Consider the following 27,485-nt stretch of genomic DNA (forward strand, 5'->3'; position numbering starts at 1 on the left):
GGTTGTAGGAGATGGGAACGGCTTTCCTTCCGGTTTGGTGGGCCCTTCTCTGCTGTGCCTGGGTCCTCTGGCTATGTTGGCAAATCACTGGTATCATCAGGGAAGGGATGGAGAGAGCCTGGGTCGGGGGTGTCAGACAGCCCTGGACCAGGCTGCCCGAGAGGGCCTGTGATGACAGGCATGATACCAGGCAAGGCGGTCCAGAGGTCCGGTGTTCAGGAGACCTGGGTTGGAATCCTGCCACTTGTTCTACGGAGTCTGGTGGGACTTAATGAAACATCATTGTTATTATACTAACTATGATCATTATTATGGCTGTAGAATGTCAGTTTGAGGATGGAGCAAGGACAGAGTGGGGAAAAGATGAGAGCAAGAGATAAACTCAAGGCAGAAGCTGGCTGTCTGAAGTGAGGCTTATCCCATCACCCCAGAACTTCACAGGTCCAAGGAGAATCGAGGGAGCTCAGAGGGTGAAGCCCACTCCTGCATTCCCCAGCATGCTCAGGACCCCAAGTCTCCTGGAATCATTTCTTTGGGTTGAGCGTTTTTCTCTCTGGGCTCTTTGGGTGCGTCAAATATTCTTGGTTTGATGGTTTGGAGAATTCACGTCCACTTTGGCATCAGACCAGGAATGGTGGACTTGGCCTCACAGAGGGGAGGATGCTGTCAAATGGGCTCTGTCTGTGACGGGCTCATATGTGGGAAGCAGTTCCCAGGCCCCCATTTCTAGGCACTGGTGAAAACAGGAAAGGCAGAAAAACAGTGGTTTATGAGACAGCAAAGAGCAATGACAATTTCAGCAGACCCCCTAGTGTTCCCTTGTGTGGCGTCCCCTGGTCTTGAGGAGAGTCTGCAGCTCATGCTGCCATGAGTATTATTCCTCCATTCTAGAAGGGATTTTGGCCTTGAATGAGAGGGATTTTAAATGGCAAATTCTTGTGGTTCTTCCAATAAGAGGCCAGTAGATAATTCTCTACTCCCAAGGCAGGATTCAACTCTTACAACTATAGTGGATTGGGATCTAGGACATCGTTGGATGCCTCCTTAACCCCCTTTCGTGGAGCGAATCACCAAGTGAATGGGGCACTCTCTGACAGATTTCCAAAGAATTCCAGAGGATCTTCCTTGAGGAAGAGACAGATCCTCTGCATAGCTCCCTCCTCAAACCCCGTAGGGCATCATTGTGAATAATCATCTTATTTATACAGCTCCACAAATCAACTTCATATTTGCCCTTTGTTCAGAAGTATTATTCCCAACAACAACAAACAACGATAACAAATATTTTTCTTTAAGAAAGATGAGTCTTTGGCAATTATCTGGCTGTGTTTAAAACACCAGCGTGGTAAAGAAGTTAGGACAATCCAACATGCCTTTCATAAGCTATGATTTTAAAGTATGAGGGGAGGTATGGATCACATAGACAATTCCAGATTCAGATAATTTGCTAAATCTCCTAAAAGCCACAGTAAATTTGAAGAGAAAGATTATCACTTAGCTCTTCACATGTAGGTTTCCTTTTGTGGACACAGTCTGTACCATGTAAACGCCCCAAATGTTTATTTATGAACAGGAGGAGAAAGAGAGACAGAGAGACACTGAATGCAGCCAACTGAAGAGGAAAATGCAGAAACTCACCAGGGAGGGTAAAAACTAGCTGGAGCCGCCAGGAGGGAATGTGGTCCGCATTAGGGAGCCTGGCCCCGACTTTTGTGACAGGGAGGTGGCGCCTCCTACTGGCTAAAGGAGATTCAAAAAAAAAAACTCTTCTGCAACTTCCACAGCAAACACGTATGTGTGTTTTCTATTAGGCTTTCCAGAAACTCATAAATGGTTGTAAAACCCATTGTGCTAATAGGAAGAACGACATAAATGCTGACTAAAGCTATTAATGCTGGTTGTAGTTTATGCAGCGGACTGAATCAGGCTGAAAACTGGGAGTTTTTTTACAGTGACTTTCCAACAGGTTATTTTTAAGTATCAGGCCATAGATTAGCTGGAGTGTTGATGTTCAAACATTTGGAAGGAGCTGGTCAAGGGAGGTTCTAACTTTCTCAGTCATCTGTTCCAGCGTTTAGACCTAGAGACTTTCATTCTCAACTCTCAACCCCTCCAAACAGGCTGAAATGATTTAATCACATTCTGTCTTGCTTCATCCTCAAATGGCCACATCTTTTATGTAAGAGCTATTAACAGCTTTAAAAACGGCCACCCTGCTGTCACAGCTCTGTATTTAAATGATTACTGGTTCTAGTCGTTTTGTGATTATAAATTCCTTTCCCGTTGGTCCATTCTTTCATTTGTTAAATGGGTATCTATGGAGCGCCCTCTATGGGCCAGGTTTGGGACTCCTAGTCCCCCACAGATTGCTGAGTTAGGACTCTAGAGGTGAAACTGGGATGGTTGGGTATATATAGCGAAACACACATGGTAGTTGTTCAATCAGTATGTGTTGTTTTATGAGTTGATTTGATCCCAATTTCCGAAATGACCTACCTACTCTTGTTCAAAAACTCCGTACCACATGCATTTTCAATAATGAAGTGTATTAAATGTATATACTGTGCCCAGATCAAGTGCACAGACCATGGGACCAGCTGCTTGGGTTGGGATCCCAGCTCTGCCACATACTACCTTAACCTCTGGTGTCTCAGTTTCCTAATGTGCAAAATAGACATCATAGCACAGCACACCTTATAGGGTGGCCGTGAATAATGCCTGCAGAGGGCTTGGGACAGCGCTTGGCAGGCAGTAAGTGGTCGTTATGTGTAGTGTGTGATGATGCTGGTGTATAAGGATCAAAGCTACAAAACAGCTAATAAATTCTCAGAGTTGCAAGGAAAAGGAATGTTTGATAAATATCGTGCTTGACTGGTCGTCTGCCTCGAGAAAGTCACCCCGGATGAATTAGGCAGAGTCTTTTTTTCTTGTGTTCAGCTGGTCCTTTCACTCTGACTCTGCTGCCGTGACCACAGTCCCACCAGAGTGGGCCTTCTTCCTAACAGTCATGCAATGAGGCAAACTTAGAGGCTAAGATGAGCGGGGGTTGGGGGTGACCGACACTTTTGCAGAATTTTCCAGATAGGCCACAATAACACCCGCCCCCTCCCTTGCTCAGAGCAGATCTCTGGGTGCCTGCTCTTGCCCCCCCATGGATTACAGTCTCGGGGGGGTGTGGAAACTCTCCACTGTGTGTTATAACTTTTACTAAACAGCTTTTGCTACGTGAGTCTTGTATTTTCTAAAGTTTGAAGTAAGAGTATTGCAGATTAAGTGTGCAATTTTATATTTCTGTTGCCTAAAACCTAGGTGGGGTAATGATTCAGAATTGGTCAACCCCAAGGGAGAATTTGAAATAGTATGCCTTTTTTTGGCATGGCTAGCTGAGATAGTTTCACCGCAGTTTTTTAAAAAAATCATACTAAATTGAAAGTGAATTATATGCGAGAATTCACTCTTACCTTCTTTGTTACCAAGAGAATCCAGATTTTTTCAGAGTAGCAACATGCTGGGTCACAAATACTTATTTTCCCAGACTCCCAGACTAGAGGAGGCCAAATGATCAAGTTCTTGCCAATGAAATGTTAAGTGGAAATTGATGGATACGCTTCTGGGAAAGAAAAAACAAGACATAGCTGGCAGTGCCTGAACTCAGATGTAATGTCTGGAAGTGGAGCAACTATCTTGTGACATGAGAATGGGAGTCACACACTCAAGATGGAGAATCAGGTGCTCTAAGGAGCTGGATGCATGACTTCTTGAAGAACTACAACTGCCTGGAATTCTCTCTTCTCTGGACTTCTTGTGATGTGAGAAAAGCAAACTCCTATTAAGAAGTAAACGTTTATAAAGATAAAGAATAAAATACCTAGGAATAAACCTACCTAGGGAGACAAAAGACCTGTATGCAGAAAACTATAAGACACAGATGAAAGAAATTAAAGATGATACCAACAGATGGAGAGATATACCATGTTCTTGGATTGGAAGAATCAATATTGTGAAAATGACTATACTACCCAAAGCAATCTACAGATTCAATGCAATCCCTGTCAAATTACCAATGGCATTTTTTACGGAACTAGAACAAATAATCTTAAAATTTGTATGGAGACACAAAAGACCCCGAATAGCCAAAGCAGTCTTGAGGGAAAAAAAAACGGAGCTGGAGGAATGAGACTCCCTGACTTCAGACTATACTACAAAGCTACAGTAATCAAGACAATATGGTACTGGCACAAAAACAGAAACATAGATCAATGGAACAAGATAGAAAGCCCAGAGATAAACCCATGCACCTATGGTCAACTAATCTATGACAAAGGAGTCAAAGATATACAATGGAAAAAAGACAGTCTCTTCAGTAAGTGGTGCTGGGAAAACTGGACAGCTACATGTAAAAGAATGAAATGAGAACACTCCCTAACACCATACACAAAAATAAGCTCAGAATGGATTCTAGACCTAAATGTAAGACCGGACATTATAAAACTCTTAGAGGAAAACGTAGGAAGAACACTCTTTGACATAAATCACAGCAAGATCTTTTTGATCCACCTCCTAGAGTACTGGAAATAAAAACAAAAATAAACAAATGGGACCTAATGAAACTTCAAAGCTTTTGCACAGCAAAGGAAACCATAAACAAGACAGCCCTCAGAATGGGAGAAAGTATTTGCAAATGAATCAACAGACGAAGGATTAATCTCTAAAATATGTAAACAGCTCATGCAGCTCAATATTAAAGAAACAAACAACCCAATCCAAAAATGGGCAGAAGACCTAAACAGACATTTCTCCAAAGAAGACATACAGATGGCCAAGAAGCACATGAAAAGCTGCTCAACATCACTAATTATTAGAGAAATGCAAATCAAAACTACAATGAGGTATCACCTCACACCAGTTAGAATGGGCATCATCAGAAAATCTACAAACAACAAATGCTGGAGAGGGTGTGGAGAAAAGGGAACCCTCTTGCACTGTTGGTGGGAATGTAAATTGATACAGCCACTATGGAGAAAAGTATGGAAGTTCTATGAAAAACTAAAAATAGAATTACCATATGATCCAGCAATCCCACTACTGGGCATATACCCAGAGAAAACCATAATTCAAAAAGACACATGCACCCCAATGTTCATTGCAGCACTATTTACAATAGCCAGGTCATGGAAGCAACCTAAATGCCCATCGACAGACGAATGGATACAGAAGATGTGGTACATATATACAATGGAATATTACTCAGCCATAAAAAGGAACAAAATTGAGTCATTTGTTGAGACGTGGGTGGATCTAAAGACTGTCATACAGAGTGAAGTAAGTCAGAAAGAGAAAAATAAATATCGTATATTAACGCATGTATGTGGAACCTAGAAAAATGGTACAGATGAACCGGTTTGCAGGGCAGAAGTTGAGACACAGATGTAGAGAACAAACATATGGACACCAAGGGGGGAAAACCGCAGGGGCTGGGGATGGTGGTGTGCTGAATTGGATGATTGGGATTGACATGTATACACTGATGCGTATAAAATTGATGACTAACAAGAACCTGCTGTATAAAAAATAATAATAAATTTTAAAAAAGAAGTAAACATTTATAAAGAGTGCTTAGAGCAGGGCATGGCACATAGTACTGATAAAATGCTACATAGGTTTTTGCTAAGTCAAATGAAATAAATATTTGCTTTAGGTTCTGTGATCAGGTTTGTATTCTATGCAGCCAAACACAACCATTGCCAGTACACAGAGATATTGCCAATACTTCATTATTGCATTATTATGCTAGCACCTTGGGCAGTGTCTGGTACTGAATACGTATTTGTTGAAAGACTGAGCTGTTCAGTGGGGTTTGAGGAAAGATGAGAGGCCCTAAATTGTAACTCCATGTCCCCCTATGTGTATGCAACTGGCTTCCTGTCCTTAGAGGACCTAGGATGGCTCCCTTCTTTGTGTGCTGAGAGCCCCTGGTTTCTGGGGGATGGATGTAGGGATTCCATTTGCTTGGCCTGGCATGCCCTCTTGCAGGGTCATGAGAGCCAAACGAGACGCAAAGGCCATCACCAATCCGCAGCCCCTGACACGCGACGCAAGCAGTACGGAGGCCAGGGCCGAACCTGGGCAGAGTGTTGAGGAAGCTTGCTTTGAGATCTCCACCATGGAAGCAAAACACGCGTAGCTGTCAATGCAAATGCCAGAGGGCATGTGACCATCAGAGTTAGAGTTGGGCAGGGGGGTGCTGAGAAATCATTGGGTGAGACCCTCTTCCCTGGAATATTCAGGAATGGAAGGCGTTCTGGACGTGCGCACAGAGAAACGCATTTCTTACTATGATCCAGATCATTAAATGCTGCTTCAACTAGGAGTTCCTAGAAAAATAATTTGACCCCTGGCTTCTGGCTGGAAGAACACTGGAAGTTAGTCTGGGTACTTACTCTTCCCGCCCTTGGTGATGTTTCACCTTTAACGCCGAATATAACGTTCCTTGAATGTAGTTATAAAAATGAGGGTGAGAAGAAAAGTACCATTTAAGCCAACACCACCACCCACACTGACAGTTTTCGTGGGGGAACTGTTCAGATTTTTACACTTTTATTGATTGGTTTTTTTGTTTGCTTGTTTTTTGCGGTACGTGGGCCTCTCACTCTTGTGGCCTCTCCCGTTGCGGAGCACAGGCTCCGGACGCGCAGGCTCAGCGGCCATGGCTCACGGGCCCAGCCGCTTTTGGCATGTGGGATCTTCCTGGACCAGGGCACGAACCCGTGTCTCCTGCATCGGCAGGGGGACTCTCAACCACTGCGCCACCAGGGAAGCCCTATTGATTGGTTTTAAATGAGGTTTTTCTTTTTTTTTTCCTATCATGATACTGGATTTAATAGAACAGGGGTTATATAAGCATGACATATTCTCAGCTGAGAGACAGTTCTAGCCCTAGAGTATCATAAAATTTAAAAGGAGACTGGGAAGTGTCAGGGGTAACCAAGAGAATGGAAGGGGCTGTACAGTGGGACAGGCTTAAAGGTGAGTGCGGGACGGGCTGGAACAGGAAGCATCCTGGAGGAAATGCTCCTGACACGGGTGAAGCAGGGTCAGCCCTTCCATCCTCTCTCAGTAAATGAGCAGAGAGGGTCGGGGCATCTCGAGGTGTTTGGGATATGGTTCGTTCATTCATTTAGCAAATGTTTATTGAGCACCTGTTCTGGGCTAGATGATGAGCTGGGCTCTGGGGATGAGGATGATGAATGAGACACAGGCAGCTTGTCTCCATGGAGACTGCTGCCTAGACCCTACTTCCCAAAGCTCCCTCCTGGACCAGCAGCATCAGGAGCACCTGGGAGCCCTCAGGCCCCACCCTAGACCCACTGCATCAATCTCTGCATTGTCACAAGACCCCTGGGGGATTCAAATGTACGTCCAAGTTGGATAATGGTCTGGATCACAAGGCAAAGTGAAGCGCCACTTGAGCCTTAAGTCCTGAACGTCTGTGTCTCTTTAGTGCATGAGGCTTCTCAGGCTGAACTCACCAATAGGCTGGAGGCGGGTTGGGATGCCTTCCAGAAAGACAGGTCTAGAGCAGGGTTTTAAAGAAAGCTAGAGGTTTTAAAGTCAATATTCTGTGTAGCAACTTTGGTTTTCAATAAATTATCCTCGGGACTTCCCTGGTGGTCCAGCCAGTGGTACAGAATCTGCCTTCCACTGCAGGGGAGGCGGGTTCCATCCCTGGTAGGGAACTAAGATCCCACATGCCGCGGGGCAACTAAGCTCGCGTGCCACAACTACTGAGCTCGGGCGCCTCAACGAGAGAGCACGCGTGCTGCAAAACTACAGAGCCCATGCTCTCTGGAACCCACGTGACACAACTACAGAGCCCAGACGCTCTGGAGCTCGCGTACTACAACTAGAGACAAGGCTGCACGCCACAACGAAAGATCCCTCATGCCTCAACAAAGATGTGTGTGCCGCAACTAAGACCCGACGCAGCCAAAAAGATAAAGAAAATAAATAATAAAAAAAAGGAAATAAAGTATTTTACATAAATGAATAAATAATCCTCTCTAAGTTGCTGATAAATACGAGACTGGATTTAACCCCTGGTTTCAATTCTTATGTTTTAGTATTACTGGTTTGTAGCAAAAGAGTTTAAAAGCTGAGAAGTGCCTGGTTTGCCCTACGTCCATCGCTGGCTCCATCGTGTCTTCTGAACAGTTTATCCACGCTTCAGCTATTCTCATGTGAAATGGAGAGAATGTTGCCCATCCTGCCTGGATAAGATCACGACAGATTTGACGAGGAGGATTCATAATTGGGGTGAATGTGAAGTTTTGGTTAGAAGGTTCAACCCACTACCTGGATTTCACATCTTGTCATTTTCAGCCCCAGCTCCACCACAAATGGGTAACCCATTCTACGTGCTCATTTCCCCAGAGCCATTCTCCACCGAGAGTCAACAGAGAAGAGGGGGACTTTTCCCTCAAAGCTACGTTCTAATCACAGATGAGAGACTATGAGTGCAGTCACCGTATAAACCAACTACAGCCCTCCAGACCGGTACGCGCACAATGACATGTAGACACCTGCACCCACATGCACCCCATGCTTCTGTGGTCTGAACACCATGGGGCTTAATGGCAAAGCTACCCCATCGTGTCTTGGCACTAATACAACTTTACACGCAAGCACTTTTATTTTTTCAGATTAATTGATCGATGACCCTGTTTATTTGAGGAGGCATGTAATGGCCGTAGCTGGCACATAGAAATATCAGAACACACACTAGCTGTTTGTGTGTGTGTATGTCTGCATGGAGGGGGAGAGAGAGAGAAAGGTAGAGATTGAGTTCCCACGTGCAGACTGTGTAAGAGCCTGTATCCGTTGCACAGGATAAAGTAACGGTAGCCCGAGGTGCAAGAGCACTGAACTCGTGTTCGAATTAGTCATTTAATGTTCCTTATTCCCCAGGCCTTGATCCGAGGCCAGGCCAGACCAGGCGAGCTCGTTCTGGTCAGACGGCGGGAAATTCCAGCACATGGAATGGTGTTGGTGGTCTCAGCTCTGCTGCCGGGAGCCCACACAGCTAACGGCGGCTCTCTCCACTAATGAATGCGCCCACCCACGCAGGACCCTGCTTGCCATCCCCCTTTCCCCCTCCTCCCTCCCCAGGCCTGCCGCCTTCAACAGCCCAATGCCACCAACCGCCTTCCTGAAGACTTCATTTCAGGAGCAACATCTGTGAAATTAGACATGGCCACAGCGACCGCCTTGATCATACGCCAAATCCAAGACCCTCTGGAGGGATGCTCTGGGCAGCCGCTGTAGGTGCCAAAAGGAATTGTTCGACCCTTCCCCTCCCTCCGGCTCTTAGCCTCAAGGACCCTCCGCGGGTGTGAAGACAGCCGAGCATCTCTGCAGGGCGCTCCACACCTCGGAGGTGGGTCCCACCGAGCCTAGGTGGTTTTTCCTCATAAGACTGTTAATCAAAGCAAAACGGTAACCCAACAAACAAACAAACGAAATACCCCAAGTTGGCCCTGGGCACGCAAGGGTGGCCAAGGAAGGCAGCCTGAAGGGCTCCTTTATGACCAGAGGCGTTTTTGAAATGAGACAGCAGTGGCTGTTTTGTGAGGAAGTGGGAAGACAGTCCCCCGCGTTACCCTCTGCACTGTGGTAGTCCAGGGACCACCCCGGAGATGCCCTCGTGATAACAGCCTGGGCTCGGGCCTCCTTCCAGGGAACCCGTTGTCCCGAGTTGGACACAGCTATCTTCCTCCAAAAGAAAACGTTGGGGTTTCTTATAGCATAGATCTGGAAGCCCACGCCACCTCAGGACCTCTGTCTCTGAGCAGCGCGATTACAACGCACGTTCCTTCTCCTTTTGACATATTGCCTTAGCTTTCATCTCTGAGCACGAGGTTGAATAAGGGAGGGTCGTGCCCATCCCCTTGGGAAGGCCTGGCCTCCAGCCTGGGCCCACCGTGACCTGGGGCTGAGGGCAGAAGGGAGGAAGAGGTGAAGGAAGGAAGGGCCTGGGATGGAAACGGTTGGTTTGGAATAATAAATGCACACACTGGCTTCTGAACGCGGCTTGCCACATCCTGGGGAATCTGGAGAAACGCTCCACCCCTGCCCCCCACAGAAGCTGGCTTTCACGAGGCTGCAGGAAAAAGCACAGGGGGCTTTGATAGTAAGGGGCTTGTTAGTTCTGGGCTAACGGCCCTCCCAGGCCGCTCTGACTCCTTTCAAATACTTTCCTACTTTAGGTCAAGGAAGTTCGTAAAAGCAAAGACTGGAGGTGATGGAGTGGGGAGAGGCAAGGGAGGAAGAAGTAGTTGATGGAGGACAGCTTATCACCAGGCAGCCAGCGACCTCTGGAGGATCCATCAGGCCTGGGACACATGCCCCACCCTGGGTGCAGGGGACAGATAAAGCAAGATGGCTTCAAGCCCCCGAAGGAGACCTGGCGTCTTCTGGAATTCCCAACTAAAGCTCAGGATAACCGAGCCCCTGAACGCAGAAGATGCTTAAAAGTCCATAGGCTTCCTTACACTAAAACATGAGGAGCTGTCCCTCGCGCTGATTCCTCCACCTGCCAGAAGAGGGCAGCACATACTTCTACATTACCGGGAAAGCTGGACTGCCCAGTCCAAAGGGTGGGTACCATGGGATCTGGGGGAGGATTCATGAAATGAACAGCAGAAGCAGTAACAGCCATCACCTATTGGTGCCTACTGTCTGAAGTGCTTTAATGCATGCATTCGTTTAACTAACATGACAATGCAAAAAAGGACACTATTATGGTCTCTATACTAGACATGAGGAGGATGAGAGGCATAGAAATTAAAAGAACTTGCTATTGTAGCCCTGGACTGTCTAAGACAGAGCTCAGCAAATTACAGTCCAAGGGCCAAATCCAGCCTACTGCCTAGTTTTGCACTGCCCTGAAGCTACGAATGTTTTTTACATTTTTGGATGGTTGAAAAAAAAGTCAAAAGAGAATAATACTTTGTGATCCCTGAAAATGTTGTGAAATTCAAATTTCAGTGCCATAAGAGAAGTTGTATCGGAGCACAGCCACACCCATTGGTTTACGTATTGTCCGTGGCCACTTTATTCTTCCAGCAGCAGAGTTGAGCAGTGGCGACATCCTGCAGAGCCTGAAAAGTCTAAAAGTTTGCCAAACCCTGAGCTAAGAGATAAGCACTACTTGTTTCCAGGCAGGAGAGACAAAGGGATATGGGGTTAGGACAGCCATCCCAGAGGGATCTGGAAGCAGTATTGACCTCAATTCGCTTTCCTTCCAACAGGGTAGCTCAAGGTCAAGCAGAAGGGAGGGTTTGACATTTCACGCTTAGCCTCTAGGAAGTAACAGAATGTTAGATTTAAAAAGGGCTATGGGAGGGCTTCCCTGGTGGCGCAGTGGTTGAGAGTCCGCCTGCCGATGCAGGGGACACGGGTTCGTGCCCCGGTCTGGGAAGATCCCACATGCCGCGGAGCAGCTGGGCCCATGAGCCATGGCCACTGAGCTTGCACGTCTGGAGCCTGTGCTCCGCAATGGGAGAGGCCCATGAAAAAAAGGGCTATGGGAATTGCCTTCCATATTTCATCGAGACTAAGATGCACATTTTTTCACATTTGACATATTCGAAATCAGACTGCGTCTTACCATGAAAATCTTAGAGTTTAAGTGAAAGCATTTTTGTTTACTTGAAGGCACATTTTGTTTCTTAGTGGTACTTAAAATAAGTGTCTTATAATAGTCGACCACTTAGGTTAGGAAAAAGTCCAACCTCTGAAGGTCCAGTCTCTTTTTGTACCCTTCCGTTGACGGGACCCTCTCTTCTTTAGTTGGTGGCCCATTCTGCAGATGTAATTGTAAACTTCTTAATATTGAGCTGAAGTCTTGTGATCCTCAATTTTCTATACATCCAATGGGGATTGTCTTGTTTAATATATGTACTTAAGGGCTCTTACAGATCTTATTAAAAGGGAGTGAGGGGGCTTCCCTGGTGGTGCAGTGGTTAAGAATCCGCCTGCCAATGCAGGAGACATGGGTTTGTGCCCCGGTCCGGGAAGATCCCACATGCCGCGGAGCGGCTAGGCCCGTGAGCCACAACTACTGAGCCTGTGCGTCTGGAGCCTGTGCTCCGCAACGGGAGAGGCCCTGACAGTGAGAGGCCCGCGCACCGCGATGAAGAGTGGCCCCTGCTCTCCGCAACTGGAGAAAGCCCTCGCACAGAAACGAAGACCCAACACAGCCAAAAATAGATGTAAAATAAATAAATTAATTTTAAAAAAAAGGGAGTGAGGGGCATGTGCTAGGGAAGAGGCACTTTGACGCAGGGGCAAGCATGAGCAGAGCTGGACGCAGGAGGAGTCTGTGTGTTGGTCTGATGGAGCCAGGCAGGCTGCGGACAGGGGTGAGCTCATGCGGACACGAGCCTTGGAGAACGTGGCAGGGAAAGAAGATCGCCAGTGCTACAGGCAGATTCTTTTTCTACTAGCATCCACCCGGAGCACGGCCCACTCCGGGGGCCACCTCTTAGAAGAGAAGACAGGAGTGATTTGAAGATTCAGGCCTGAATGGCGGAGGGAGACAAGGAAGGAGTAAGGAATCCAGCTGTGGCTGGTTTGATCAAGCTGCCTTTCCTGAGGGCTCCGGGAGATGCTGGGGGCAAGAGAGGCAGGATGAGAGTAATTGATATTGTGTTGATAACCACGATGTAGGCCTTCAGTCACATGTCCATCTAGAGAGAATGACCAGCCCAATGATGAGATGAGCTCACCGAGGTTTCTAGATACCCTGAGGGTCTCTTCTTCAGGATACGTGGCTGTGACTATCAATTTTCTCAGAATAAACCCAGGGCGCCTGCTACCTGCTTCCAGGTCCCAGGAAGTGAAGCCGCTGACACAAGCCTCAGGAAGGGAGGAAACCTTGATCCTTATTTGGAAACAGAACCAAGACTGCTCAGAGAAGCTCATGGCTAATGGAGACTCATTTGTCTGGTCAAGGATCTGGGGCCAGGAGGTGGCAGGAAATGTGATGCACTTGCCTTCCCCCCCCCCCCCCACAGTGGCAGCCAGGTGTGGATTTGGACTGGGGACCAAAAAGCCAGGTGCTTTTCATTTGGAGACATATGTCCTGGATTTTCTGGGACAGTACTGATTTCTTATAATTTGATTATTTTCAATGAAGGCAATTTGTTAGACATGTGATTTTTCAGTTTGGAAAATATGGCCACTGCACTTACAACTAATAAAGGTCAACAGCTAGAGAGACAACTCAGTGCAAGCATGGGACTCTAAACACATAGCACTGGGGCCAGCACATCATGGGTGTCCAAGGAAGGGGCTTTAGGACTTTATTTAGGAAGTTAGAAGTATCTTACTAGGGCAAATATTTTAGCAGGAGTATGTTAGGATATCCCAGTGTCTTCCATAGCTAGAAAGGGGGACATCTTTGCAAACACAGCACAGGGGCCCATCAGTCATAATAAAAAGAGACAGGCATGATCCAGCAATTCTACTTCTGGGTATTTATCCAAAGAAACAAAAACACTAAAAATTCCACTTCTGGGTATTTATCCAAAGAAACAAAAGCACTAACTTAAGAAGATATCTGCACTCCCACGTATACTGCAGCGTGATTTACAATAGCCAAGACATGGACATAACCTAGGTGTCCATCAACGGATGAATGGATAAAGAAAATGTGATATATATGTGTATACACACACACACTGGAATATTATTCAGCCATAAAAGGAGGAAATCTTGTCATGTGCAACAACATGGATGGACCTAGAGGGCATTATGCCAAGTGAAATGAGTCAGAGAAAGACAAATACTGTATGATCTCACTTATATGTGGAATCTAAAAACAAAACAAACAAAAAACAGAGCTCACAGATAACAGAGAACAGATTGGTGGTTGCCTAAGGCAGGGGGTGGGGAGCAAGCAAAATGGGTGAAGGGGGTCAAAAGCTATAAACTTCCAGTTATAAAATAAATAAGACCTGGGAATGTAATGTACAACATGGCGACTATAGTTAATAATAGACCGTATTGCATATTTGAAAGTTGCTAAAAGAGTAGATCTTAAAAGTTCTCATCACGGGCTTCCCTGGTGGCGCAGTGGTTGACAGTCTGCCTGCCGATGCAGGGGACATGGGCTCGTGCCCCGGTCCGGGAAGATCCCACATGCCGCGGAACGGCTGCGCCCGTGAGCCATGGCCGCTGAGCCTGCGCGTCCGGAGCCTGTGCTCCGCAACGGGAGAGGCCACAACAGTGAGAGGCCCGCGTACCAAAAAAAAAAAAAAAAAAGTTCTCATCACAAGAAAAAACTTTGTAACTGTGTGTGGTGATGGATGTTAACTAGACTTATTGTAGTGAACATTTTGCAATGAATACAAATATTGAATGATTATGTTGTCTACCTGAAACTAATACAAGGTTATGTGTCAATTAAAAAAAAGGGAGGGGGAGGCCTAAATTGGGAGTTCAGGATTAACAAGTACACACCGCTATATATAAAATAGATAACAAGGACCTAGAGGGAACTATACTCAACATCTTGTAATAACCTATAATGGAAAAGAATCTGAAAAAGAATAGATATATATACATAAATATATACATGAAGCACTTTGCTGTACACCAGACACTAACACAACATTGTAAATCAACTATACTAAAAATAAATTAATAATTAATTAGTTAATTAATTAATTAAATGCCTGTTGGATTTAGCCCCACGTGCACCACTGATGACACTTATGAAGGTTGGTCTAGGCCATCCTTGATTGGGTTGCATGGAAACTGAATAAATGGAGATACAATGTAGTGTGGATTTAAGAATCTGTCTATGGGGGACTTCCCTGGTGGTCCAATGATTAAGGCTTTGCCTTCCATGGCAGGGGGTGAGGGTTTGATCCCTGTTCGGAGAGCTAAGATCCACATGCCTCGTGGCCGAAAAACCAAAACAGAAGGAATATTGTAACAAATTCAATAAAGACTTTAAAATTCGTCCACATCAAAAATAAAAACAAAACTTAAAAAGAAACTTAAAAAAAAAAGACTCTGTCTATGAAGGACATTAAAAAAGACAGAGAGACAAACAGGCCTAGGCAGGAAAAAGAAGAAAATGGATGTCAGGTGTAGTGAGGACTGAAGAGGAGACGGGCGGGGAGGGGTGCAGCCCAAGGGCGGGGTGAAGACGGAGGAGTCATACTGGCATGAAGTCAGCGGGCCTGGGCTCCAAGAGAACAGGAAGGGGAGTCACAGGAGGGAATGGACAAAGAAAATGACAATAACAGCTCCTCTATGACTACGACTCAAGCCCCAAATCGGGAATACTTGTCATTCTCCTGGGAGGCCGGTTTGCTTTCATCTTGACCAGGGTCTCGTGGTCTGCCGTCTGCGTTCAGCACTGGGGCTCTGGGAGCTGCCTTTCCTGTCGTGCTCGCCCTGAGCTCGTTTTATGACCCGCCTTGTTTTTCTTTCTCACCTCCTTCTAGGGTATGTTGCTTTGCAGAGCTTTACGTGTCCCTGTGAGTGGCTATAAAGCCGTTCGTATACATTTCAAAATTAGAAAGAAAGCCCCCAAGACGGATGCATACAGAGGCGGAAATAAGAGAGAAAGCCAGACTTGAGGGGGGATGAGATGAGGGAATTTCGAGGGAGCGTTGAAAGACCAACAGTGGGAAAAACACCACTTAGCACAGAAATAGGTGGTACAGGCAGCCTGTGTCAGAGGTGTGAAAAAGGAATATGCAAATGTAGGAAGGAAAAGCCACGAGGCTGCATACGATCTACGGATTAGACACAAACAGAGGGGTTTGGGACTTTTTAGACCTCTTAGCAGGGGAAGAGAGCCCCGTGGACATGGGCTTGTGCCGAGGATAAAGGAACGGTGATGGAAAATGGGGGAAAGTACATGAGAATGAGACACAAGCCAACAATGAGATGGTCACGTGGGCAGGGATATTAACTATATCTAGGGACACGTGATAGGGCTGTAGGAATTAAAAAAGGACTTTAAAAATAGCGAATAAGAATAGAGAACTAAAAACACACAAGAGATCCATTTGTTAACTGCCTGGACCCTGCAGTATGTACAAAAAGTGAAATAAGCCAGTAGAATGGACAGGATTGAAGCAGAAGAAAAAAGAGAGGTTGGGGGAAAAGAAAGTAAAATATAGTAATTTATGCCCGGATTAGAATAAACAGCTAAAATGAGCTTCTTGAAAGCCAAGGGGTTTGGCAGAGGTTTTTAAGAGTCTGTTCAAACAGCAGCTTGAGGGTAACAAATGCAAAATACAAGATGGATATTCAGAGAGAAAAGCCCAGGTCCTCTTACAAGATGACAGAGAAGAGTGGGAGTGACAAGGTAAAGGAGGGTGTCAAAGAAACCCCTCGAGGGAAGGGATACACCAAACTGACATCCCAGCCGGCAGAGCGCTGAACAAGTTGTGGGGTTGGGAAGCGAGGGGAGCCGGAACTGCTGAGTCTGGGGGCTGCTGCCCAGTCTTGGGTCGCCTGGGGTCTGTGTGCCATGGTGGCATCTCTGAGGAAGGTGAACGGAGAAGGGCCAGGATGGGTACTCGCAGAGAGGGAGGACATTAGAGATGGGGCCACCGGCATGGCTGAAAAGTGGCCTCTGCCAGGCAGAGGCGGGATGCAGGATGCAGGATGCAGGGCAGAGCTGAGCACGGCTAACTCCAGGCTCGTCACCGGACATGCCAAAGGTGGGACGGATCGTGCTGGCTCCCTCCCCACCATCCTCTGCTTCAGAACTCTATAAACCTTCAAGACTCAACAAATGACAAAACCTTTCCTTGCAAGATTGAAACACGAATGTGCGGGGCCCAGGGCAGGGACTCCTGCAGCCACATCTAAATGCAGGGCTGCTCTCTCCCATCTCCAAGACGCCCTTCCTCGGGCCACGTGGTTTCTTGGTCTCTCGCTGCACCTCCGAGTTCCAAGGGAGAAGGGCCTGTGCTCCTGGGTCAGCCTGACTCTCCTGTTGAGTAGGGTCTGAGTTACGGTGCAGAGGAGAGAAGCAGTCGGAGAAGGATGCCTGAGGACAAGTCCAGAAAGCTGAACACAAAAGGCAAAGCCTCCCATGACCTGGGCAGTGTCTTATATCATAGATCAATCTTTTCCGTAAAGTTTTTCCTCCTCATCTTCACGACCCCCCAACCCCCTGCCCCCTTCCTCACTTGCTACTCCTTCTTTATCTTCCTCCCTGGCTCCGCTCCCTCAGACCCTCCTGACCCCACAGCTGTGGGTGATCCCTGGGTGTCATCCCTAGAGCTCTTCTCACTCACGCACTCCCTCGGGTATCAAAAATCCACAGATACTCAAGTCCCTTTTATAAAGTGGCACAGGACAGTCAGCCCTCTGAACCTGCCGATTCCACATCCATGGACCAAGGGAGCAACTGTATACTTTGGAGAGGAGGAAAATGCACGAAGAAAATGGGAACCAAAATTAAACAAGTGGAAAAGAGACTAAATGAGTGGGAGATTTGGAAGTGCTGGTTAGGGGTCAAAAAGTAAGAGCTGAAGCAGCGGTTTCTGATGCCAGTATTTGTGTTTGTCTCATTTTTGCTCTAGTAATAATCAAAGTTAACATTTAAAGAGCGTTTATGACGTGTCAGGCAGTGTGCTAAAGGATTTACATGCATTAACTTATAAATAAATGACTGCATGACAAACCTTGGATATGCTATTAATGGCCTTATTTGTCAGATTGATGAAATTGAAAGCATTATTAAGTATGTTTTACAGATGCAGAAACAGAGGCTCAGAGAGAAGTCTCTCGGGCAAAGTGGTACAGCTCTAAGTGGCAGATCTGGGACTCAAACCCAGGTCAGTAACTGCATGTTTGTATGTTTCACAGGCCCCTGTCGATGGTTAGTTTATCGAGGACAATGGTGTTGTCTCATTTGTCTTGGCAAGTCCGGAACACAGCCCGGTGCCTGGCACACAAGGAGCACCCTTTAAACACTAGCTCAGACTTGGATCCACTTCGTGTAATCTGTGTTTGTTGAATGAATCAATGAATGACTGAATGTACGAACTAACGGACAACTCCCTTGGGTGCTAGCTGTGGATGGCTCCTCCAGGATGGGGTCTTGAGTTCCAGTAGCTGGGGTCTTTTTTGAGGATTTGTGAACAACAGGGAGATTCTGAATGGTGGTTTCTGTATCCACCGCGGGAGTGGAGAATTGATCCGTCATGTAGAACCAGGTCACAGTGTGGGGTGTTTTCACGCTTTGTTGTTGACAGGGCAGAAGAGGACCAAGAAGACAGTCAGTGTGTTTCGGGGCTGGGTGGAGGGTGCTGGGGTATTATGTGGAGGGAGGGCTCTGCTCAAGAGAAAAAAAACAATTAAAAACACAAAAGGGACAGTCTGAAAAAAGGATGTTGGAAAAACAAACGCAGAGCTGAAGATGCAGAAGGCTGTCAGGGGAAGCCTGGGGGCTGACGCTGATGCCCTTGCAGAGACCTGTGAGTACAGACCTCGGACAAAGCAGAGACAGGGGGTGGACGGTCTCACAGGCCAGCGGCTGGTGGGGTGGGGCCGTGGGGCCAGCTCTCGGACGGGCCCACCGGAGCTCTGGGTGCTGGCTGGCTGAGCCTGAGAACTTGTGGAGTCAGCTGACCAGCTGACCGTGACTGAGGGTGTGGGCTTGGGGAAGAAGAGTGAAGGGGGCGGGAGGGGAAGCTAGAGTCACACTGAAGGAAGAACTTGGTGTCTTGTTAAAAGGCAGGAGCGAACAGCACAGAGGACTGTGATCTGGGGGACAGGCAACTGGGGACAAGGGAAACACTGGCGCTTTGAAATGTGCAAATGAGTTTTAGGGGACAAGGAGTCACAAGCGCAAAACCCATCACAGAGGAAAACAAGGTGAAACAGAAGCAGCGGAAACGACGAAAATTGGCGAGTGTTCAGTTTACAAGAGACTGATACATGATGTTCAGTGGTTGCTTTAGCTTTGGGGGCGGGAGAACTGTAAATACGGCTCATATGTAAATACCACTCACAACTGAGAAGTCTGGAAGGCTCGGCTAAGACAATCTGTCTGCTGGTGCTTCAACGACTATGAAGGAAGCTATTTGCGGCTGAAAGGACGCTGGATGTGGAATCTGAAAACTGGGGTTGAGAGCCAGCTTAGGCCCTGGGGGCGAGGACAAGCCACTGCCGTCCCATTGCTTCTGGGTCTGCAGCAGGGCAAGGGCAGGGGTTGCCTTTCACACGATCGATGGCTGTGAGGGCTGCATTAGCCACCCAGGGCTGCCACCACAAAGGACCACAAACCGGGTGGCTTCAAACAACAGAAATCTCTCCTCTCCCAGTTCTGGAGACCAGAAATCCAAGTCAAGGTGTCACGGGGCTACGTACCCTCCCAAGGCTCCGGGGGGATGCTTCCTTGACCCTTTGAGCTTCTGGTGGCCCCGAGCGTCCTTGGCTTGTGGCTACAGCACTGGAATCCCTGCTCTGTCTTCACACGCCCCCACCCCCATCTCTGTGTGTCCCCTTTTTCTTCTTCTAAGGACACCAGTCATTGGATTTAGGGACCACACCGAATCAGTATCATCTCATCTCGAGACCGTTACCTAACTACATCTGCAGAGACTCTGTTTCCAAATAAGGTCACATTCTGAGGTCCCAGGTGGATACGGACTGCGGGATAATACTCAACACACTGCAGGCTGCAAACATCAATGAAACAAAAGCGCTGAGTAAATTTAAAAGGTTTCCCTCATGCTTCTCCTGTTTCTTGCCCCTAAAAGGCCACTCTCGCTGCAGCGCCTCTTCATGCACCTCTAATGACTGCCTTGCCCACAGGATAACATCCAGTCCCCCCAGCTGGCACTGCAGACTCCAGATGCTTCTCTGGTCTCTGTCACTGGAGTTTTCTCACCCTCCCCACGTCTTCCATCCTATGTTCCCGGCCAGCTGACTCCCCCTGAATCTTCACCACCCAGGTGAAACCCCTTCAGGAAATCTTCTCAGATGACCCAGAGGTGACTCCTTCCTACTCCTGAACCCCTTTGGCAGATACGCTCTCCTCCTCTCACAGGGCAGATAATCAGACTCCCTTTGGTGAAGCCACCATTTACGTCTTGTCTTGGTATTTTTGTGAACTTAAGCCTTTTCTTCTGTACCAGTCAGGAGGCCTTGAAGACTGCGTGTCTTTTTCTAGTTCTTTTTCTAGAATCTAGTTCTGTGCATGGTACGATCCAGCTCCACAGCGGCTATTAACTGGATCATTTACTTCCCACCACACCACCGTTCCTGCCAAAAGTTCATCCTGGCTGCCTTTCCTGGTCACTTTGGTCCAAAGAGATGTCTTTCTCTTCTGAGCTCCTGCAGCAGTTAGCTCCAAGGTGGTCCAAACAAATGGACCACCTTGTTTCAGGATCCATCGCGTGTTTGTCTGATATACACTCAGTTCTTTGTTCATTCATGAAGACTCAAGAAGTGCTATCCAGCCAATCACCATTCATTCCCTCACTCATTCACGAAGTTTTCATGACGCCCTTGCTCTGCCTGGCCCAGCCCTGGGCTCCATCCTCCTATTCGGACGACAAGCAAACTTCCTCATCCTTCTTCCTTCTCCTCACAGGAGCTAACACTGTTCTAAAGTTACACATGCTCGATGTGACAGTTCTATTCAAGTTGCTTCAGCTCGTGCTTAACGGACCAAGTCAAGTGCGGGACTAAAAGTGCTACCAGCTTAAATGAGGAGCTCGAACCCCTCTGAGAAGGCACCAGAAGAGAACCAAGTCTGAGTTCTATGGCCAATGCTAGAAATTAAGGGCCGGGTGGAGGCTGAGCCTGGCTTGGAGAAGAGGCTTCCCAGCACCTTCTGCACTTGCCGTGGGGGGGAGTGCAGAGGGCTGGGCTCTGCCTTGAGCATTTACCACCACGGTGACTGCCCTGTCCCACCATGGGCTCTGGTCAACCCCCTGGAAGCCGCAATGTGTTGTTCCAAACAGGACTTCCTGTGAGCTCAGCAGGGTCATGAACTGGGGACAAACAGACGGTATTACGGCCGAGGCAGGACCCTGTGTGTGGTGTGTCATGATGTGCACCATGGCAGGCTCAGACACAAACTGCATCCCTCCTCCAGTTCCACAGTAAGGCTCACTGGCCGTTTCTCCTGCACTGGCCAGAAAGCAAGACCTACCACCCACTCTCCTGCATCAAGGGGGCCTCAGGGCGAGTGAATAAAAGCATCGATTCCAGATGCTTCTCTGGTCTGAGCGTCTGAAGATGCCCTGGGCAGGGGACAGTGCCACCAGGGGCTCTGGGTAGAAGGGAACCACTTACCAGCGTTGTTCTGCTGCTTTGTGTTTTTGATGTAGGCGGAGAACTTGGAGAAGATGTCGATGCCCGCTGTGTTGGATTCCCGGTGCTTCGCAGCCAATTTGGGGTACCTGGAATGCAAGACCAGTGTTCTAGGGTCAGTGAGAACTCAGAGCCCCTTCCCATCACCTCACGATGAGTTTCTAGCAGGAAACACTCTTGTTTCTAGCAGTATCTACAAATCTTTTGGTGTTTCTCCAACCCATCCTCTAGGGAGGGTGGGCACTTGCATCTCTAGTTCAATGATAGAGGAAACTAGAGTCCAGTGAGGTGTGGAGAACTGCCCAGGAACGCAGCCTGTGGGCAGAAAAGCAGAGCACCACTCAGAGGGTCCAGGGTGTATTCTCTTCCTGGGACCACAAACAATGATGCGGCAATGCCCAGGCCTTAGTCAAAGTTCTCAGTGAGTTCTCCTCTGCATCAGGTGGGGTCCCAGACTTTTCCCCAACCCGTGTTATCCACTGCCAGGCCTGCGATTATAATCCTGGCTGCGTGGAGCTAATTCTAGGAGCAAGGAGGTGCTAGGCACCTTGGCACAGAGGCCTCGAAATCGTCTCTTGAAAGGAATGGTCCTCTTCTGCAATATTCCTATTTGTGTGCAGGAATCAGATGCAGAAACTACCAGGCTACGCCAGTGGGACAAGCATTTACAATTGTCTTATTTCCAGGCATGGAGATGTATTTGCAATGACCCAGCGCCTCTCCCTCATGCATGCTTCCATTTTGAAGCCAGGAGAGTATAAGAGGCAAACTGGGGTGAGGGCTCTCTCCTACTGGCCTTGAGACCAAATGAGGCAAACTTGCTTTGACCCCACTGGCACCATCAAAACAAGCCATTCTAATTTTCAAAAACTATTATTTCACAAACATTTCACATGGCTGGCCAGGCAAGGGTGGGAGGAGGCGGGGGACAATTGCTTGGTCATCATCGTCACCAAGTATGTGGACCTTTGTGATCTCTGGGTGAACAGTGTGGACTGAGAACTATTTGGCTACTTTATGTTTAAAATGCAAAATCTTTTTTTTTTTTTTTTGGTTTAATGTTTTAAATAACTTGAACCAAAACGCCTGTAACAAGTATTTGTGCTCTTTCATTTTTTGGCTTCTCCACTGACCATTAGCTAGGACCGCCCACTCCTGGGCCACATTAGGTGGCTGTCAAATTTCAGATACTGCCATTGGACGAGTCCACAGAAAGTCACTGGGTCCAGCCCTCTGGCAAGAGTCAGATACAGAGGCAGTATCGTCCTCATTTTATGGGGAAGCAACTGGAGACCAGAGACGTTAAATGGCTATTTGAGGGCTCATGGGGAATAAATACTGGAGGGACCCTGAGAACCCAGTTTTTGGGCGCTGAAGCAGTGACCCTCCCACTGCATCACACCACTTCTCCAATATCAGCAAAAGCTAACTTGTACTGTGTCCACTACGTGCCAGACACTGTTCGAACCCCTTCGCAGTTTCATCATTTACTCCTCACAGTTTCATTGGTATTGTCATTAGCCTCATTTCCCACAGAAGACGAACGAGACACAGAGAAGCTAAGCAATTCGTCTAAGTTCACGTGGCCAGGTGGCAGACCCAGGAGCCCAACCCAGGCAGTTTCACTCTGGAAGCCCAGATCTTAAGTTCCATGTCTTGTGGCCTCTCACCGACTCTGCTGTTTACCCTCCAAACTCCCAAACACCCGCTGGAGCTGAGCTGAGCACCATGGAGGAACTCCCCTCAGCCACCAGGAGGGGGCGCTCTGCACAGGTTCTGCACACATATTTTCCTGAATACCCTGGGAATCATCAATTCATCTGCTCTGACTTGGGGTACAAAGCAACTGTTCCTGCAGGATGCTAGGTTAATCTTCCAAGACGAGGGAATTTAGGATCATCCATCCCTATTTTGGCTTTCTCACATAGAATTAGGCATGCTCTTAAAATGGAATGTCTTAAATTATTTTAATATATACAGAGTGCTCCTTGTTTTTGCTTGATAAGGTAATAACGTAAAGAGAGAAGGGCCTAGATAATGCATTTTTCCTTTGGGTTTGTTGGGGTTTTTTAAATTTATGCCATCATCTGATCAGACTTCCACTAATCTGACCATTTCTTCATGGCCAGTGTGGGCCAAACATGATTGGGGGGCAGCAAATCCAAGACAGGCAAAAAAAGGGCCACGTGTTCAGGGAGACCATGCGAGGGCCGTCCTGTTTTCTAAGCACGATGATTCATTGAGATCTGACTTTACAGCATAATGTCCCACCTGAAGACTGTCCTTGTGGGAAGTGTGTCTTCAAATATTAACCTTACAGAGTTTGGTAACTAGATTTGGGGCAGCTACTGTACAGGATGTTAAGTGCTTTATTTTAGCTCCATATCTACACTGCATTTTAAATATGCAAATAAGTGGGTTCCAGGGCACATTTTGTTTCTCTAAAAGGCTAACAAATAGCACTTCATTTATAGAAACATCTTTGAAATAAGATTGTGATGTCATCTGGTGACAATCAAAGAGATGGGCAATTTCTCTAACTCAAGGGTGAGCAAATGATGGCCTATGGGCCAAATCCAGCTCAACAGTTGTTTACGTACCTCCCATGAGCTAAGCATACTTTGTATACTTTTAAATAATTGAAAAAAATCAAAAGAAGTATATTATTTTGTGACATGTGAAAATAGTATGAAATTCAAGTTTCAGCAGTCACACATAGAACACAGCCACATCCATTTTCTTACATACTGTCTATGGCTGCCTTTACTCTACTAAGACTATATGGCCGCAAAGTCAAAAATGCTCCTGGCACTTTCCAGGAAAGTTGGCCAACCCCTGCTCTCAATAATGAAAATTTCTCCCCACTCTGTTTTTAAGATATCTTATTTCAAATGCATTCATTTTAGATATGCACTTAAGCTTCATTCTGGGAAGTAAAACAGTTGGCCACTCATCAAAACAATTTTTTTTGGTAAATAGTAGCAAAAAAAAGTAAGATATGATTGCAGATGGAAATGCTCTGATTGGCTTAGAGTCCCAAAAGACGTCTCACTGACTAACCATAGGCCATCACGCCCCTGAACAAAAGGACTCCATGCAACTAAACCAACATAAAGTAAGCACCTACCAGGGGCCAAGCCCTGTCCCTGGCATTGGGGGTACACTGGAGAAAAAGAGAAACAGTCATCTCGCCCTCATGGGGTGACCTCTGCTGATTCCAGGGGCTCTTCTGGCAGCCTGAGTGTTGACCCTCCATTTTCAAATAAGCTGAAAAGTGGAAGGATGTCCCCTCTCTCCCTTCTCTGTTATTCCTGCTTCCTCACCTCACCAAACCCTCACTGGAGAAGCAGATTAATGCTTCTGACTTTTCTGCTCCAGAACTGTGAGCCTGTCTTATCCCTGCTACTTAAACAAATGATCCCTGGAGGTGGATGGGGTGTGGCTTATTCATAAAAAGACAACCCCTGGGAACTGTGGATTTAAGACCTAAGCTCGCCAGTAGTTTTTATGATTACTGGGAGATGGTCACAAAAGAGGCACCGACCTCTCTAGCTCTTCAAGCTGCCGTATAACGTAGAGCTCTGACTCTACGTCAGGCACTAGGTTAAGCAGTATCATCTTCAATAATAGTCCCTCGAGATCAACACGACGTCATCAGTTTATAGATGTGAGAATTGATGATCAGAGAGGGAATGAGTAATTTATCTGCAGCAGAGACCACACATGCTCATTAAATACCCAGGTATCTCTCTGCATTTCCCTGCCCCTCCCTCTCAGATAGGTTGGGGTCATGTGACTGGATTCTGACCAATAGTATGGGAGGAGAAGTGATGTAACCACTCATAACCCTGGGCTTTAAAAATATTTTGCATCATCCTTCTCCTCCCTCTTTCCCTGCTGAAGGAGTCTTGGAAGAAATGTATTTCAACAGTTACAAAAGAGAAGAGGGCCACACTACACACTCAGACTCTGCATGAGTGAGAAATAAACCTGTATTCTGTTAAGCTACTGAGATTTTGTGGTCAATTAGTTACTTCGGTGTAGCACAACCTGGTGGTTCAGATTAGAACCCAAGGCATTCTGACTCCAAAGCCCATACAGTAAGCCCCCTACATACGAACCTTCAAGTTGCAAACTTTCAAAGATGCAAACGTGCATTCGCATGTCCAATCATGTAAGTTAGTTCACATGTCTGGCATACACTGTCACGTGCATGCATCCTCTACAAGTGGTTGTGCTTTTTGTGTACTTTACTATACTTTACTGTATAGTATTGTATAGAGTACAGTAGTACAGTATCTTTACAGCAAGCCCCGGATGTCCGGAAGCAAGCGTAGAAGCCGCGGTGAGATGTAGCTGGTGCCGCTAAGAAGCACAAGCTGTGGCCCTGTACTACTGCACTTTCCAAGGTACTGTACTCTAAGATTAAAAATGTTTTCTTTATTTTTTGTTTGTTTTTTATGTATTATTTGTGTGAAAAGTGTTATAAACCTATTACAGAACAGTACTATATAGCCGATTGTGTTAGTTGGGTACCTAGGCTAACTTTGTTGGACTTATGAACAAATTGGACTTAGGAACACACTCTCAGAACAGAACTCATCCATAGGTAGGGGACTTACTGTACTTTCAGCCACTATGCCATCCTGTGCTTGGTACTGAGGCTGCTTCTCCACCTCCCAGAGGATCAGAAGAAACTTCGTGATTTTTACTATCATGAAATATCCATAAACATTTCTTAAAATAATGAATTCAAAGTGTCTTCCAATTCTGGTATGGCTCTGAACACTGTTAATGCTTGAGTGATAGTTGACTGACTAAATGACAAGACATGTAACTAGACTTTACCCGTCCACTCCCCTGAATTTCTACCACTGTTTATTTCAAACCGCAACCAGCTCTGGGAAAGCACTTTGAAAAATTCGTGGAATCATAGAACTTCTGCTGAAAGGCATCTTAGAGACTATGTAGTTTCAGAGATGAGGGAATGGGGAGGGTCTGAGAGGGCACGAGGCTTGGCCAAGTTCATACAACAAGCGCTGTGTAGAAAGGTGGCCAGACTTTGGTCTCCTGACTCTCACTTCTGGATCCCACTAACTCGGGCCATTCCATGAGGATGAGGATGAAAGGCAAAGGCAGCATGTCAACAATAATCCCGACGCTTCCCTGTGCAGCATTAACTGGGTCAGTCTAAGGAGAAGGATGGAAGTTCGTCTCATTTGGAAACTTCTTGAGACTTCCTAGATTCCTCACTTTGACACCAAATGCTTTGTGGAACCCAATGTGATCTTTTAAAAAGATTGCTGGAGTGTTTGTGTGTGGGTTTTTTCCTTTAAAAAATAGAGCTAAGGGGAAAAAGGCTCCCACAATTTCTTGGCTCTCTGGCAGCTTTTACAAACAGCAGTGTGATGAGAAACACATGCCGACCAGCGTTTGTGGAACAGAAACGGGGGTTTTGCTGCCCCCTAGAGAACCAGAAGGCCAGGCTGCCCTCCTCCTGGGGCCTCTGGACATGGGCCACCTGACTGACCTCCCAGCTAGAGTTGGTGGGAAGCCAGCCGAGGTGGGTGGCTTTGCTGTGGGCAGAACAGCCGGTCTCCCTTTGCAGGGCTGAAGCACAGGTTTGCTGACATTTCCTGGGAGGTAATTATGGTACCTACCCCAGTCTGATCCATACAAAGGCATCTAAAGGACACTTCTGGGGGCTCTGAAATGGTTGATGGCCTCATCACTAGGGTCCCACCTCGGTGCCCTTCTGGAGTTGTGCATTTTCAGAGTTTTGAGGTTCTGCTACTGTGGCGTGGCGGACCGTAGGGTCACTGACACGTCAGGAATGGACTTAGTAAAACCTCCCACACACATCGCAGTCCAGAGGGACCTGGACCAGATGAAGCAGAGCTCAGGACAGGTGGAGAGAGAAGTGAAGAGGCGGCGTCTATGTCCTGCGAAGCTTAGCCTGATTGGAATCATGGAAATTTTCCAGAATCGGATGATATGGTGATGAATCCGATCACGGCCCTCGTCTGGAAGAATCTACCTGTACACATGGGCATACAATTCCGGGGGGGGGGATCCTGATGGGCCCCCTTGGTCCTGTTGGGGATGTGGATTAGAGAGCCCTGAGT

The 27,485-nt window shown here is 47.0% G+C and overlaps 1 protein-coding gene across 1 annotated transcript in view; it reads right to left on the reverse strand.

Moving 5' to 3' along the window:
• CLIC5 (chloride intracellular channel 5) overlaps positions 1–27,485 on the reverse strand; it is a 102,345-nt gene that overhangs the window by 14,829 nt on the left and 60,031 nt on the right. The window contains exon 4 of the mRNA XM_082847729.1: positions 21,343–21,449. Coding sequence (XP_082703855.1) covers positions 21,343–21,449 — 107 coding nt within the window. The remainder of the gene's footprint in view (positions 1–21,342; positions 21,450–27,485) is intronic.

Source organism: Leucopleurus acutus (genome assembly GCF_964270905.1).
Source record: "Leucopleurus acutus genome assembly, chromosome: 10".
Taxonomy (NCBI): domain Eukaryota; kingdom Metazoa; phylum Chordata; class Mammalia; order Artiodactyla; family Delphinidae; genus Leucopleurus; species Leucopleurus acutus.